Source organism: Astatotilapia calliptera, chromosome 15 (genome assembly GCF_964374335.1).
Source record: "Astatotilapia calliptera chromosome 15, fAstCal68.1, whole genome shotgun sequence".
Taxonomy (NCBI): domain Eukaryota; kingdom Metazoa; phylum Chordata; class Actinopteri; order Cichliformes; family Cichlidae; genus Astatotilapia; species Astatotilapia calliptera.
The window spans coordinates 13,694,767-13,712,715 of NC_137436.1; the positions used below are offsets into that span (position 1 = coordinate 13,694,767).

Here is a 17,949-nt window from a genome sequence, read left to right on the forward strand (position 1 = left end):
CTTTTGATTGTTATTTGTGATGTTATTATGTCTGCTTTACAAGTAAATGTGATAATAGAGTGGCAAGGAAGACATGCTACGGTGAAATCCATGTAGTATGAGTACAATTGACAAACAGCAGCTAGGATAGTAGAATAAATGCCAGACTACTTTATGATGAGCTGTCTGTACACATCCATGGCAAAATTAGATTAAAAAAAAAACCCATTATCGGCAACATGTATTTATTTGTGGTCACAGAAGACAGGTTTGTCTACATGAGGTATTGTTTAAGTAACAATGGGATATTTCATGTATTATAGTATAAACACAGTTCTGCATACTGCTGTGTTTGCACTTTTGACTTCTCCATCCACCCCTTTTATTTGAACCACTTTATTAGGTAGATTTTTTCTAGTACCAGTTGGATCCCCTTTGCTTTCAGAACTCCCTTAATTCTTTGTGGCAACAGAATGCTTGAAACAGTCAGTGCCATGATAGCATCACACAGTTGCTGCAGATTTGTCCCCTGCACACCCGTGTCGTGAATCTTTTGTTCTTCTTCCCTGTTGGATTTAGGTCTGGTGACTGTGGAGGCTATTTGAGTACAGTGAAGTCATTGTCATGTTCGAGAAACCAGTTTGAGATGATTAGAGTTTTGTGCCATGGTACATTATCCTGCTGCAGGCAGCCATCAACATATAGATACACTGTGGTTATAAAGGGGTGGACACAGTAAGCAACAACACTCATGTAGGCTGTGGTGTTTAAACAGTGCTCAATTGGCCTGAGCCAAGGAAATATTCAACATACTATTACACCACCTCCAGCAGCCTGAAGTGTTGATTCAAGATGGATTGATGCTTTCATGTTGTTTAGACCAAATTCTGACGCTACTATCCGAATGCTGCAGCAGAAACTGAGACCAGGCAACATTTCTTTTCCCATGTTATCTAGTTTTGGTCCGTGTGAAGCCTTAGTTTAAAGCTCCTAAATGCCCAGAGTGACACCTAAGTGTGATCTTCTGCTGCTGTAGCCCATTAATGCTTCAGTGCTTCAACTCTTCTGCATACCTTGGTTGTAATGAGTGGTTATTTAAGTTGCTGTTGCCTTCAAGCAGTGAGAACTGCTGCTTCCAGGATATCTTCTATTTTTTAGACCATTCTCTGTTAACCCCGGAGATAGTTGTGTGGGAAAAAAATCCACTAGATCAGTAGTTCTGCAGATACTCAGATAAGCCCATCTGGCACCATCAACTATGCCATGTTCAAAGTCACTTTAATCGCCCCCTCCTCTTTTTTATTTTAGCTTGGACTTTAACAGGTCATCTTGACCATGTCTACAATCCTCAGTGTATTTAGTTGCTGCCAGATGATTGGCTAATTAGGTATTTGCACTAATGAGCAGTTGAATAGGTGTACCTAATGAATGGGTAGCATTCTTAAAATCATTTGTGGAGATATTTCCCACATCTCTTAACTTTTGATCTCTGTGATATATCAGATATTTTCTGGCTCAAATGATTTATAAGTCAAAGATCTTTTTCTGACTCTGAAACAGAACTATTCCTGAAAATCCCTTTATGATGGAAGCAAAACGAGGCTGGCATCAAGTGGAAGCAAAGATCAAGGAGGAAAAAATATGAAATGATGGCTCATAGTTCTGGCAGATTGCATTCAATTTAAAAACAATCCAAGAGCGATCTTGATATTTATTACAGAGCCAAGCACAGGTCCTGTGGGGTGTTTTAAGTGCTTTAAGTGGAACCAATCTCAAACCCCTGGGACACTCAGATACAGCAGAGAAAGGGTTTCAAAGAAGATGCCCAAAACCTTTGTTTCCTTCTCCTTCTCTTTTCTCTCCCCACTCCTCTCTCTCTCGCTCTCTTTCACTCAAACACCCACATAACCATTTGAAATCAAACACTGCTCATTACCATCACTAAATGTACCAGTCCAGAAACAATTGTCTTTCAATTTACAACTTGCATTTTACCTCTGCACAGTACATCTTCCTTTCCAGTCCTTTATATCTTAATTCATCTCTGCATATCCCCCCCTCTCATAAACTTGATACGTGAGTAACATGCAAATATATTAAGATGCATGTGAGAACCAATTAGTGAGACGTGCGGACACTGAATACACGCACATGAAGGAGATCGCTCTCAGACAGTGACCGACCTCAATGTGCAAGCTTCCTACAGGCAAGCCTGGTTTGCCGTAGTTTCATGCAGTTTCCTCATTTCAATCAGGTGGACTGCAAACTCCACCGAGCAAGCTGCTGAGTGCATGTCTGTCTCTGTGTGTGTGTTTATACAAATATATTCATTTTCGCTGCATCAGTATTCACACCGGCTCTCCACCTGTGCATAATGCCATAATTCCTCTGATAATGTAGCGCCATGAAAAACGACATCTCTCTTTCTCTTCTCACCTCAGCTATCAGCTATCCTCTTTGCAGCATTCCTATAAACAAAACACACATAAACACACACACACGTGCTCACAATCACCACGGCTGCTTATGGACAGTGAAACTCCACTATTTATATATATCATATACATCTGATTAGGCTTAATGAGATTTGGAATGACCTGTTATTTATCATGCATCACTGCACTGCAGATGCCAGGTACAGATCAACAACACACACGCACACAACATGTAAAAATATGCACCCCAACAAACACACATCCCCACAGCATTGCCGTCAGCATCAGAGTCACAATGTCAGCAGGAGAGAGGGAAGCTCTTTGTTTTCTTGGAGCTGAAGTCACTCTGCCCTCGGATCACACGCGGACCCATGGGGTTTGATGATTTGATAGAAGAAGGAGGTAATTATTCATTTCTTTCATTTTTTTATATGTATTTGTGCTGCTTGACTGCACCGTCTGTGGAAGCATTAGAGTCTCAGATTCTGCTGTCAGATAAATGGCGGCATTTCTAAACTTTTTAACAATTACGTCTCCACATCGTCTCTTGATTTTTCTTTTGTTATTAAAAAAATCCCCGGAATGGTTTATAATTTAAACTTCAATCAGGGCGTGCGATCTCACTCACAGGCCCGCTCACAGAGATATTGCATTTATTTTTAATCTGCCGAGATTTAAATTCTCGTGTAAAGTATGGACACTGATGGGAAATGTCTGTACATAATTGTTCGTTGAATTCCAACCAGTGTGGAAAACAAAAGCGAGCTGCCTGCTCAGACAAATATGAGCTCACTGACAATGGCTGAGCATCTCTGTCACTTCCAGCTCCATTACTTAGAATAACAATTTAGAAAAATATACTTAATTGCTCGATGTTTAATTACTTGATGAGACTCAGAAGATCAATACCACTTTCCACCGTTTGTTGATTGAAACACTGGAGCAAGCACTTTTCCTTTTCGAAAACAAGACACAAAAGGAGACTCCTCTAGGCATGTTTACTCAGAACCACACAGTTAAACCCCGTAGCCACAATCTTTCAACATGTTCATGCTTAGTGGCTTAAACATACAAAGCGCTTTTTTAAGGTACACTTTGTACTGGATTGATCCCTCTTGTGCCTTCAGAGGAGATTAATTCTTCATGGCATAAATTCAGCAAGGTGCTACTAAGAAATCTTGTCCATATTGATATGACAGCATCACAGAGTTGTTGCAGATTTGTCAGCTGCACATCCATGAATTGAATTGTGGGTCCACCACAACCTAAAGCTGCCCTATTGGATTTAAATCTGGTGACTGTGGAGGCCATTTGAGTACAGTCAACTCACTGCCACAGTTTGAGATGATCCGAGCATTGTGACATGCCGTTTTATCCTTCTGGTAGCGGTCATCTGAAGATGGGTACACTGTGGTCGTAAAGGGATGCACGTGGTCAGCAACAACACCCAGGTAGGCTGTGGCATTTAACCACTGTTCAGTTGGTATTAAAGGGCCCAAACTCTGCCAAGAAAATACCCCCCACCAGCAGCAGCAGCAGACTGAAGCACTGAGGCAAGGCAGAATGGATCCATGCTTTCATGTTTGCCCAGAGAACTGGCACTTACTGGATTTTTTTCTTTTTCAGACTATTCTATCATTCCTAGAAATGGTTGTATGAGAAAATTCCAGTAGATCATTAGTTTCTAAAATAGTCAGACCAGCCCGTCTGGCACCAACACCTATGATGCATTCAGCTAGCAGATAGAAGAGGTAATAAAAACTGTGGTTTTGCACAAAAATAACCAACTGGTCATATTTTGACGAGCTGGTGTGAAGATAATGCTGGAGACGGGCTAACTAGATCTCCCTGTTAAAGCTAAAGTTTCATATTAGAAACTTTTTTGTTTTTACAAATTCTTTTTCTGTGTTTTTGCACAAAAGCAGAGACACATTAGCCAGATTTTGGAGTTAAAATAATGCAAATGTATTCCAACAAGTGACAAATAACAGACGATTCCAACATTTCCAAGAAGAAAACAGTTTACAGATGTTTCTGATGCCTAAGAAAATCTGTCTACATTGTCATGTTTTTGCTAGTTTTAGTACACTGACAAATAAATTGCAATATAGCATGTGCTGCAGTTCTGCTCTCATTCATCATGCGCTACCATTAGGTAGACGCCTGATATTAATTTAATATTATAACACTAAACATGCAGCCAGACTTGATGGGAGTATTTTCAGCAATAAGAATAACAAGGAATCCCAGAGCAGATGGTATGGGTCCCACAGAGCCCAGATTTCAGCATCTTTGAGTCAGCGTGAGACTGCATGAAGTGAGGAAAAAAGACACTAATGCTGCCTAAATCCACAAGAAACTGTGGTAAGTTGCTATTAACAACCTAAATGCCAAGTTCAGTGAGAAATTCTCAGCAAGTGTACTTGAGAAAGGTGATCCTGTGAAACAGTGGCCACTAAAACACTGAGTAAGTGTTTAGTGTTTTTGAATATGAAAAAATCCCAGTAGCATTTGAAACCAGCTTTCCAAAAGTTGGTGCCAAAAACTTTTGCACTGTGCTGTATTTCTTGCAGTGGCGTCTTACATGAGACCCTGGGTGATGAAAGTCACTGCACTGAGAATTGTGCAAATGTTCGGTTCTTGAAAGAAAAAGACTAGAGTGGAAAAAACACAGAAATGTGACATATGTGATTTATGGGGCATATTATGGCTTTTCTGGGTTTCCTAGCAGAGAGGGAAGAGCAGGCATTCACATCATTTTGGGAAGGAAAAAAAACCCTTGGGTGACTGCGACTCAGTGTACTGCCGTCGCTCTCTCCGTCCGTAACTTTTCCACTCCGTGTCTCTTCCTCGCTTTCTGCCTGCCTGTTCTCTGCCCCGATCCCTCCCCCCTTCAGCCTGGCTCTTCCTCCCTTTCATCCCCTTTGTCGTCCCTCTGCCTTCCCCAGTTGCTCTCTTAAGTATTTCACAGAGCCGTGTGTGAGTATTGCTCAGAGTATGAATGTATGAGGGCTTTGCCAGTGCCGTCACTGCTATTTTTTTCCCCCTTTTTCTTTTGTGCATTAGAGGTTTAATCCCTTTCTCACATTGCATTTCCACATGCTGAAGCAACAGAGCAGCAGCCGTGTGGAATTTTTTTTTTTTAAATGAGGTTTTTGTCACAGGGAAGTAAAACTCGCTTCTTCCAACAAGGACCCCTGGGTAACTGATTCATTGATGGTGGCTGGATTTATGTGAAAGCACATTCATGGTTTTATTGTAGATTTAAGCACACTTTAAAGGGGAATAAAGGACTACACTGCAGAGGTTTTTGGTTTGAAAGAGAGGGTCCACTGGGAATCATGAGAATGCGAGCAGAACTCTGTTTGATGTCTATATATATTGATTTAGTACTGATGTAAAATTATTAAGGTGCCCTTATCATACATTGACAGATGCTTTAATGTTGACAAAACCTCCATTTTGACCTTACATAGTGCTTTTATTAATGTCTAAGTGATCTTTTCGCTTCAAATACTTCTTTTATTGCTAACCTCCGCTCATGCTATTTTCTTGTTTAACCCTTTAATGCTGATGAATTGTAATCTCAAGGCAGAAGGGGAGAGAGCAAGAGGTTTATATCTCAGTCAGATTTTGTAAACAGTTGGTTTACACAGCTAAATTGGTGAAGCAGTTCAAATATGCCCAGGCAGCGCGTGCCAACTATCTAGTCCATCTTCTGTTTGCTCCAAACAAACTACTGGTGTTGCTGCCAGAATGCTAGGGTTTACCTACAAAGATTTGTTTTACTTTCCCCTCCATTTTTAAAAATTCAGCACATAACAAGACCAAGAACCTAAATTGGAAATGACTGTAGCAAAAAATGTCTGACAGTCCCATCCAAAAAAATGTTCACTCAAAACCACAACGCGACATACCAGCCAAGTGACACACTGCCCGCCATCTCTGGAGCCAAGATACGAGCATGGTTAAAAATATCACAGCTTGCGACTGCACGAAATATCAAATATGATGCCGTGCCTGACTACTTTATCAAGTCTGACAAAAAGAGACCGTGATTGCTCAGAGCAGTGGTGTCCCACCAGACCCTTCAGGCAACAGCATGCTTCTGGCAGCACGGTCCATTTCAGAGTCCGCCTTAATTAACACCATGCAGCCTAACCCTCACCTGATTAAGTGCCTGTTTAATATGATGGCCTTTTCTCGTATTTAATCAGCATCCAGCCAGGTTTTGCTAAAGAGGCTAGTAGGTGCCTGTTCTGAAGATTTTTATCTCCCTCAGTTCATGTCAAATGCCTTCCAAAATTTCCAGAGTGACAAAGCTTTTACTATTCAACCTCTCGGAAAGAAGAAAAAACATGTTTTATGATTAAATGAGGGGGTCATTTAAAGCTGCGCTTCAGCTATGACAGAATGCTAGATCTAAACGGCAGTGTGGTGAAGGAGGAGAGGAGGGTTGTTAAAGGACTGAACAGTCCTTCTTAATTCCCTACCATCTGTTGGACTCGCATGCCCAGAGAGGAGAGAAGAGTGAAAATGGAGGATGTAGGAGTCCACACTTGATCCACTGTCTAAACAACACAGGCAGTGTTAATTACATCTGGGTTAATGCTAACAGTGGCCATTTTACTGTTAGGGGGTCTTTCCCCAGATTACCAGAGTAGCAAGATGGTATCAATTAAAAAAAAACAACAACAACAAGAAACTCTGTTGTTTATGCGATGCAGTTTTTTTGTGTATGAACTGCAATAACTGGTTTGCAGAATGACATGAAATACTCCTTGGTTTTCATGGGTGCATACGAGAGACATACTTTTATCAAAAGTTTTCACACGCATTATATTTACACAAGAATTTTAATTGTCTGGACAAACATTAAAAGTTGTCCAATTATGCACATTGGAAATTAGAAACTAAATTAGTAACTGGTATTTGGAAATAAAGTAAAGTAGAAGTAAACAGCACAACATCCAAAATATGTTCATATTTAATGAAAGAAAAAACCTGAGCCTTTTTCAGGTTCTTACCCTGCACTCGGGGTTGCCAGAATGCTGTGGGTTATTTTTCTCGCGTCACTGCAAATCAATACGAAATCTGAGTGATCAGCTTTATCCTGAGGAGGTCTTTGAATGTTATGATTAGAATGAAAATGATCTGAATCATATTCTTTGTTAGTAGTCAACCAAATAAACAGCTATGTGTCAGAATCATTGCTGACGCTACAGTGACCTGTGGTCGATGTTTTTTCTTTAGTTTTTTTCTTTAATATCTCATTTGTATACATCTGTGTATGTTTGTGTGTTTATGTGTCTGAAAGCTCTTGCTTATAGAAGATTACTGGATTCCTCTCTTATTTTTTAGGATATTTATTTTTACCTTAATATAGTTATTAGTAAGAAATGGCAATTTATACATTTTTGCAAAAGAATTATGTATATATGTATATTGAGTATCCATGTGATTGTGATTGTGAGTGTAGGTGGGTGGGATGGCTTCTTGAAAGATGATAGCTTGCCAAGTGATCCCAAGGCCACCCAATATTCCTGAGCTTAAGTGCAACCATAATACACAGCTTCTTTTGCTTGCACTGGCCTCCAGGGGCTATTTGGATGATAGGGATCTGATGATGGTTGCAGTCTCTGATTGCAAATTCCCTTATTGTCCTATACATAACACCAGCGGGGGTGTGCTTACATTACTGCAGAGGAATCTCTGCCTTGCATGTGTAGTGTGGTCTGCGTTTAATCTTTACGCATGTATATAAAGGTAAAAACGTGTCCGTACTGTGCTTAATTTGATTTGCTTTATTAACACAAAGGTAAACACAACAAGCAAACAAGACAGTGAAGTAAAATGTGTTTGAGAAAGTAAAACCAAAGGAAAGCAGGATAATAAATCTGCCTTTTAATTCCCCCTGGCTGTTCTCACTCACAAAAGGCTTCTATGGACCAAGGGAGCACTGGTGCTAATAATGTTGATACTGTGCCAAGCCCAGCTGGTGGTGCCCGGCACAGGGCATCGAGTGTCTGCTCTCCACAGTCGCTGTCTTTAAAAGGCTCTCTCCTCTGCCAACCGGGATCAGAGGAAGGGGGATCACATTGCTCTAATGGACGCAACCAACCTGCGAACCTATGTGGCGTTTGTTCTGCTAGCTCTGTCTGTACTATATCAAATACAATAACTAAGCGCCTTGTGATTCCGCGCAAAGAAAAGCGGTTTGTCGATATAAAGCAGACCAGGTTGTAATGACGACTGATTAGAAAATGACTGATACTGGAGGTGGTTTGAGAAAATCTATAAATGCTGTTATCAGAGATGGTAAGAAGGAGATATTTTACATTTCAAAATAATATGTATCAGCTGAATTCTGTACAAAACAGAATTCTAAAAAAAATCCCACTAAATAATAAATGATGAAACAAATATGTGAATATTTATGCTACTGCTGAACTTTCAGCTGTGGGGTAGAAGTCAGTTTGAACAAATAAAAGGATTCCCTCAACTGCTCAGTTTAATTTCAAGCAAGTTTTTTTTGTGTGTGACTCATATCAAGCAAAATTACAGTATGCATTCAATAGTATTCTCACTGGGGAGCACCACATTTGGCTCAACACCCACACCAAGGACCTTCATTTGGCTGGAATATTGTATGAATGAAGCTCACTGGGAGAGGGATTCGTGTGTCAATATTGTCTTCCTATTGTCAGTTTCCAGGCAGTCATGCTCTGTATCAAACCCAGTAGTGATGCCAAATCTGAGCCAAGTCCTCCCCTCTTGGAACAGGCAACCGAATCCTCCTGTAGGTGTTTCGAACATACATGCTGTGCGCCACAAACACACATTTAAATGTAAACATCCATGGTAAACCCATTGTTAATGGCATGTAGCAGCCACCTAGCAAGCTCCTTCATTCTGCTCTCGCTGTGTGGGTGTCTCCCACTTTACTCCCAGCAGTGCTCGTTAATGCAGCTAGGTATCTGTTCTCATCTCTCTCCCTGCTGCTCTTTACCCCCTGTGCACCATTTCTGGGCAAAACTGCTTCCTCCTCTTTCTCTTCCTAATTCATTTTCTGCTCCCATTATCCCTAATTTGAACCCAAACAGAAATGAAGTATACTTATCACAAATTATTTTAAAAGGCACAATCTGTGACACACACAAACACTGCATTTAAATCCGCTGATAGAATTTGAGTCGTTGTTGATCTGGTAGTTACTGGTGGTAATGACGAGATCATTCCAATAATACGCATGCAATTATTTCGTTTAAACGCGTTAACCACCGGAGAAAGCAAACACGTCTCGACTGGAACTGGGGCACAGAGGATTCATCGTGTCATGCGGCATTAAGAGAGAAGTCTAATGAAGAAAACGATTAAATGTTGCATTTCGCATTGTTTAAACGCATGCGTGCTCCAGATTTGCTTTTCAGAATAGCATCCAGAGGCACGTGTTACAAAAACAACTGGTGTGTGCACTTGGCAGCGCCGCGTTTCACAAGTCAATTTTACTCACTAGTACATGTGCGAGTGCTAAAGGGCTCTCACATGCTCAGGCACGACGTGCGAGCCGTTTGTTTAGCCTAATGAAATGTGTTAAAATTAGGATGCAGGAGATCATCTCATATTGCAAATCACAGCTTGCAAGTTGCAAATCTGGCAAATGGGACCCGGTATATGCATGTAACGTTTTCTGTTAGGCGTGTAATTTTTATCCCACGGGGGAACACCAGGCTGCCACTAACAATTACACATCAAAGCAGTAATGCAATGCAATTACACTGAATAGCTAAAAATGATCACCATATACACTGTTAAATATGAACAGCTTCAGGATTTCCAAAGATTTAGCACTTTCTTGTGTACTACCTACCTAAAAGGTAGCTATCCAACAACTCTGTGCATATTAATTACAAATCTAACTCTAACACCTTTATCCTTATTATTATTATTATTATAATGGTTACAGTGGCCTTTGTTGAGGAGCATTTCTGTGTAGTGTTTGTTGTTTTCAATTAATTTCACCCATGTGTCTTATTTTTGTCCCATGTGATCGAAAGGAGCAGCAACACCCATGTCATAGCCAACATATTATCCAAACAACTGCTCTCTACTAATAAGAGAGTGATAATTATGAGCTATTACACCAGAATTTTCAATTGTTTTGATGACACTGGAGAACATCCAGCTCTCTGTGGTGGTAATTATAGCTCAATGAAATGCAGACATAAATGAAATGGTGGAGATGCAGAAAATATCCAGGCCTAAAACCTCAGCGAGGCGTACAACTGGGAAGATCTTTTTTTTCCCTCTTTTCCTTCTCCTTAGTTAAATCCTGGTATATACTTAGCTCAGCGATCGGGGATTTAAAATAATTCAAATTAAAACAAAGCATTAAAAGCAAATATCTCATTAGCTGAAGGCAATAATTAGAAACAGATGGGACAAAATAATAATCAGATTAGACACGAGATATCTAATAAATCTGCTGGGTGCATTTCTCAGTACACGGGCTGCGGGTCTTTAGTTGCTGTAAATTCACCTCACGACGCAGGGTTAAAACAACTTGAGCTTCACTTTACTTGGGGGATATTGTCAAAGAGTCAACACAAACAAGCAAGATCAACAGCGCACGCACACACGCACGCAAAAATAACTGGACTAATTAGCCCTGCTACTTTGATTATGTGTCCTTCCATGTCAGAGATACCTCTGCCAAACAGGGTTAGGAGGCAGGGGCTCAGTGTGTCTGCGGCTTCGAGCTTGCCTAGTCTGAGGAAGGGCTTCTCATTATGCGTCCTTTCCTCAGACACTTGGCCTCACCCAAAGCACCAAGTGTCTGTGTGATTATTCACTACCCTGCAACACCGGGCTAGTGGCGTAAGCAAACATCAGATGCACCTCTCAATATTTGTAACACCCTCTCCCCCATCTTTCCTGTCCAATCTTCTCTCGCCCCTCCTCCTCATCAACCCCCCCCCACCACCACCACCCCCTTTTGCCGCAACCCATTTCACCTCACCCCTCCCCTTCCCTACCTCCTCTCATCTCAGTCAATCACAAGGTGACACAGATGGCGTTGTCCTGGTAACCATCTCTACACAACTGTTGCCTGGTCACCGAGCACAAACAAGCCCAGAGCCCAGCAAGGCTTCTGTACTGCACAGAAAAGGAACACGGCACCAGAGAGGAGAAATAAAAGGCTAGAGGCAAGGTCGGGGGTGGAAGGTCACACGCTGGCCGCTGCAGCACTCTACCGCTTTATTTAATGACACCCTTATAGGTGTCACCTTTAACCCGAGGCGGTATAGCTGAAGTATCAGGAAAATCTATGGAATGACTTAAAAAAAAGAAAAAAAGAATTGTATTTGCGTTACGGAAAAGCAGATTGTTATTTAAAACGCGTTCATATTCCGTCTAAGTACAGAATCATTTTATATGAGCAGCAAAACCGTTTCTCCATTATGTATTTAATATAACATCAAAATGGCAGTGTTTGTACATTCAGGCTGCACTCTCTGCATTCGCTCATTACAAAGACCTGTCTTAAGGTGAAACGAAAATACCCAAGACTAGCATGCACTCCGTCAAGCATGCTATTGGATGCATTATTTATTATTCAGCCCAGTGATTCTAATCCAATGAGATACGTCAATACATAGGATAGAATCTGACAAAATGATTCATGCAATGCTAATTAATCACTTCAGCCATCTCCACTGAAATCAATTAATTTCCATTGATGTAAAAAAACAAAAAAAAAATCAAGTGCATCATGCCGATGCTTGAGGGAAATAGAATATTACATTTCTGTTTTAAAGCCGTGCATGCTGAATGTTTCTGACACAACTTAGGCTGTAATATATGTAGATACATAAAAAAACCCCACACATTTAAATTCATCACAAACTGTGTGTGTTCATATTTGATCATGTGTAAGCTTGAATTAAGGCTGTGATTGATATGAATAGACACCATGCACTGTGGCTAATTCAAAGGCTTGTCTTTAAAGTCTCTAATGAAAAGATTCTTCTTTCATTGCACAGATTTTAGAAACCATATCTTAAGTCTGCCAAGAACAAAGAGAGGCAGGCTAAAAGAAGAAAAAAAAAGGTGTTTGTCTCAAAGGAAGGTGTTGTGAGGGAGGTGGAGTAAATTGACTGTTTACAACAACAGACCCAGAAAGGGACCTTGAATGTCCATGACGAGCTCCATTCCCGTTTTCACTTTCAAATCACCTTATCCCATGCTTTTTTGGATGCCATCCTAAAAAACCAGGGCCATAATTTCCATCCAATTTGCTCCCTCTCTCTGCATGAACACTGACAGATTGTCATATTTTGGCCACGCTCCCAGAGGAGAGTTGTGAGAGGCAGGAGGGCAGATAAACGGCTATTACCATTCACACCAGCTCATTACGGAGCATTTAGACCCAGGAGCACCAACTCAAAAGCTCCACGCGGTACCCACCCCAGGAGCCCCTCACAATTGAGTTTGTGATTGACAACTGGTACTCAGTTACAGTTCTTTTCCTCCACAGCTACGCTCTATTTCAAAACACTCATTTTGTTTCATCAATCAAAAAAAACCAACAAAAAACAAAAACAAAAAACTTTATGTATGGCATCCAAATTATTTGGGCAGTTTTTATTTTTATGTGGACAGTAAGATGTACACATCTTAGATAAAAAGGTTTGGGCCTACCGTCATGAATCCATCCAGCAGGCCCGAGTCTGGCTTGGGTGGGGCTTGTAATCTCTCCATTGACCACTTCTCGATGATCGACGACACCTGAGAGTTTTCTGTGTTGAGTATGCGGAAACCGGTCATGTTGACTCCACTGTAGCGATATGGTTCCATGTTAAGGGCGAAAAGGTCCTAGAGGCACAAAGATCAAAATGTAACTGAAAAAAAAAATCATGATTTCCTCATCTTCCCTCCTCCACTGCTATACATCGCTCATTTTCATAATTACAAGTCGACGTTTGAGCGGCAGCCACTGCCAAATGAGGGAGCGCAAAAGGGTGCAGTTGAAGGGATTTCAGGAGCTATTTCATCTTACGCTGAGACAGTAGCCTTGATAAAGGCAAGCCTTTCAAGGTTACCGGCATGCTTTTGGTGGACTGCCATCTATCATGTGGACGGAAAAGGACGACCCAATTGTCCCGCATGCAGCATGTCTGGCATCTCACCAGGCAGATGTCTCTGGGATGCAACAACACAGTTGACAGAGAAACAGCGGGTGATGGACGCAGAATGGGGCTGCCGTGGTCAATGTTTGCTGTCCTATTCCGAGAGCAGCATGAATGGCTTGGTACCAGTGTGCAGCATCTCGGGCCAGCACACTGGCTTCCAATTCTGCCAAACACTGACTGATGTTAAAGTAGGCATGCTTCCATCCCGGCAAGAAACAGCATGCCACCGAAAGAGGCCTATAATCACTATTCTCTTCCCTTTCCCAATGACATACCTGCTGTCACTCACTCCCCTTTCATCTAGTCAGGTTCTTACTGTATGTGGATGCACTAGGGATAGTTACATGTCCTCTGCAATGGTAAATGTCTTTTCAGGTCAGTTTTCTCTAACCTTTTCTTCACCCTTTCCAACTGTGTTCCAAACAACACAGCGGGCTATTTGTTTGTTAGAGCTATAATGGACCAAATGGGTGACAGTCTCATCTGCTCAGGGCTATTATCTAAGCTCTCAGTCTTCTGTTCTCTGGGCTCAGTGAAGATGTGCTGCTTTTCATCTGGAGTGTGAGAAGCAATCTTTGTAGCGGCTAGATCAAAGAAATTTAGCAAACTTCAATCGCTGCTGGAGTGAGAATAAAATACCTCCAACTGCTTTTGTTTCCTAAACTCTGGGTAGTGGTCAGCCAGGTGAGGTGAGAAGGTTGTTCAGAATTTAGAAAATAAATTCAAGTTAAACTTTCTCAGCAGACGCAGTGGAATGCAAAGGGTATATTTATAATAGACTGCATAACAATGACTCAGCCTTTCAAGGGCATCGGTTTCTGTGATCGCAAAGTCAACTTGCACTTCGGGTTCAAAACGCCTCACATAAAATGAAAATAATGGGATGTTTTTCTTTGACTAGTTCTCGGTTAGCGGTATTAAATTGTATTCTCAGAAATGAAAAAGTGACAGGTAATTTTTCATTGCAACAAGGAAAAAAAAAAACAGATTAATGTTTGCACTACAATAGGCTCAGAAGACGAAATATCTCCAAACAGCATGTTATCAAGTGGACGGGGCTGTGCAAAAAGAAAAAAAGTAACAAAACACAGTCTATCATCACATCTTGTCAACAACAAAAAAGTCCCAGGGTACTCACCAGGGTTGTAAATATATAATGATAGTACTCCGTCATCATACCCATTGCCAGGGCCTACAGGGAGAAATAAAAAGCAAGCAGTAACTAAAAGTCAATTACAAATAGCTTAATGAATTGTGGTATTAGAATTACTAATTGACCTGTTATTTAATACATATTGCCACCCTGACACCTGTCAGAAAGGCACCTGAGACTGGAAAAAATGTGAAAGCGGGGGCCTGCCAAGGCATTTTTAATTGTCCTGATGACTGATGAACAGACTTATTCGGTTATTATTACACTCAGAGCCGAGACGGTATCATGACACTGACAGTAATTTTGCTTGAAAAAATCAGTCTATGCGTCCACATTGCTCACGTTTCTCCCAATACGTTGTACATTATATCCTAAGTCCATGCGGGCTCGGCACTGCATTGTGCATGCAACGATAAATAACAAACAAAATATGCGCCACAATAAAGAATCATTAGTTTTGACACACAGCTATAGAGAGAACTCCAACTGTGCAATATGCTTGTGAGAAGACTTGAGCTCAACAACAACCCCCACGGTTCTCATTAATAATGCGCCTCTGCTAAATGAATTGAACATGCCTGTGAGCAGAATTAGACTTTATAATTTAAAAGAAAAAAAATATGTACAATGGAAAGCATCCATTATGACGGGCCACGAGTAGATATCTAACACACAAGGATTAAAGATGTACAGATCTGCAGCAGTTCTTAAAGAGAGAAAGAATAAGATAGGGATCACGAATGGACTTATGTTGATTATTTAGCACACATATATGTGTATATATATGAGTCTGGGTACTCAGTAACATGTGAAAATTTCTTTAAGGGGAAATTATGTAAATTTTATACAGTAGCTAACTTACTTTTAACTAAATTCAGGAAACAGTGTGATAAAATTACTTATGCTGTTCACAAATGCTGCAGACATCCGTGAGTCTAAGAGAGTATCAGGGCTCATTAAGGTGAGTTGATACCTGTTTCAGGATCCAGGCAGCCATCTCATGTCCACAATCAAATATGACATGGAACTCCTTTGCCTTCTTCATCTCCTTCAGAAGTGGCTTGGCGTCCTTGGTCTCTGTGGGCAGCTGTCGGATCTTCAAACGAATGTTGTATCGTGAAGGTGCCTTGATCAGCTCCTGCAGTCGAATGAGACCTGCAGACAAAGAGGATACATATATAGTGTGAAAGGACCATTTTAAAGATGCAGCAATATGGTGTGTTTGATGTGCCACCATTTTGAAGTAACACTGATTCGAAGGAGGCCACGAAGACCAATTGGAGTCATGTATTCTCAGCAGAAAAAATATGCTCATATGCATGTCTTCCTAATCCGCAGTCTATTGATCCTCCTACTCATGCTTGGCAAGCAAACAGACAGCTACAGACTTATCAAGAGAATGTTACACCAAGCCAGCACATTGCACTCTTTCATAACAAAAACCACAATACAGAGAGCGCCTCATTTTGCAACCTCCTACAGAAAGTCCCATCCTGAAAGAAGCTTCCCAAATGGTGATTTGCTCTTGTCTTCCATGATACCATAGAATAGCGCGGAATAGGTTCAATTTTTATCCAGATGGAAAGCCGTGGTCAATCCTGCCTCTTCTGCCTCTCTCACATACACTTCAGACGTGTTCTGATGAGAGAGGCTCTGTTTGCCCAGCTTGTACTTGCCCCCAGGGAGCCCGGCGCCTTCGTCACACATTGAGCTACAATCTTCACCTTTCATTTCTCGACCACACGCTCAGGTAGAAAGCTCTCCGGGAGATACTGTGATGAGATTACAATGAGTTTCTCCCTCAGTAAAGAACTTCAGAGTCCAGGGATGAAAGAGGCTGGATTGATGGGAGAGATGATTACTTGTCATGGGTATAAAAATGGATGGAGCAGCAAGGATAGTTTGAGAGGGAACTGGAGAGAGATAGGATTTTTTTTTCAACCACTTTAAGATAGCTCAGCCTATTTTTTATTTTGAAATGAAGTGCTGTGTGAGCAGTTTAATGGTCTTACTGTGAGTGGGGCTGGGTCTCCCTGAGGCCTATAGAAAGATTGGTGTGAAATAGGAACATGCAGGTCTCGCCTTGAAAAGTACCATTGTAGGGAGGAATACTGAACCTATACAGCTTTCCTCAGGTAATCCCAATAGATCCCTACTCTAGGGCATGTCTGCGTCTCCCTGTTTTTGTTCGAACTGACACTTTGGGAGGTGTTAAGCTAGGAAAAAAAATCTGTCAAGGGAGCTCAACGTTTGGGAAACACTGTCATTGTAGATGTTTGTGGGCTCTGGCTAATTCCTTCAGACTTTCCCCCTGGATCTTCTAACGGCTGTGTGTGAATATTTTATCCCCTCTGATAGTTTTTCCTGTCAGCCGTCAGATAGGCTCCAATCAGCAGCGCGGGGCTCTGGAGCATGAAGCTGTGTGATTACAGCCTGAGACCGGGTGGAAACGGAGGGGGTAAACAACATGGCTGTGCAGCTGTCACACTTTTCAGGGCGTCAGGTGCGTTACAGCCTATACGTACCACAGAGGAGGCCCAAGCAGCTCCTATCTGATGCAGAGAGAGGTGAGAGATCACCCCGTTTGGCATCTCTCCGGGACAGTTTGCAGGAGAGTGAGGGTGTTAACATACTGAGCTCCAAGGTAGGAAGAGAGGGGAGGTCAAGGAGATGAGTCAAAATAATGTGGCAAGCGGGACGAGCCAATGGGATATCAGCTGAGGTTAATGTATGAGTGCTAGAACGCTGCAGGATTGGCTATTTACAATATATCACAGATGTGGAAGAAGAGACACTTGAAGAAGTCAAATGGCTGTAAAGGTGATGCTTTCAAAAGGAACAAAAGGGCTCTCGTATCTATTTAGAGGCGCTGCATAGGATGTCAACTACAAGACTATATAGACTGGTGGAGAGAAGAAATTGAATTCATTAGGCAACCTGAAAATTTAATCCTCCTCTCTGCTCTGTAATTTACTTACATTTACTTGTCAACCACGTCATGCCAAAAAGCTCATAACTTGTGAATACGCATTTGAATATTGTTATCTTCTCTAGAGTGATTATACTTTACCTTGTAAAACTCTCACTGTACTCCAGCTAAAATACGACTCGCCTTTTAAAAAGCACGTTACGAGGCACTCCGCAAAGTCACAGGATAGACAAAATGGCTCAGAGACTCATTTGATTGCCA

General features: G+C 41.4%; 1 protein-coding gene across 2 annotated transcripts in view; it reads right to left on the bottom strand.

Annotated features, from left to right (window-relative positions):
* LOC113037170 (glutamate receptor ionotropic, kainate 2-like) overlaps positions 1-17,949 on the bottom strand; it is a 64,479-nt gene that overhangs the window by 26,769 nt on the left and 19,761 nt on the right. For both annotated transcript variants that reach the window (XM_026193930.2, XM_026193931.2), the window contains exons 4-6: positions 15,733-15,914; positions 14,745-14,798; positions 13,116-13,289 (exon numbers count right to left, since the gene is read on the bottom strand). In XM_026193930.2, the coding sequence (XP_026049715.1) occupies positions 13,116-13,289; positions 14,745-14,798; positions 15,733-15,914 (410 nt within the window). The remainder of the gene's footprint in view (positions 1-13,115; positions 13,290-14,744; positions 14,799-15,732; positions 15,915-17,949) is intronic.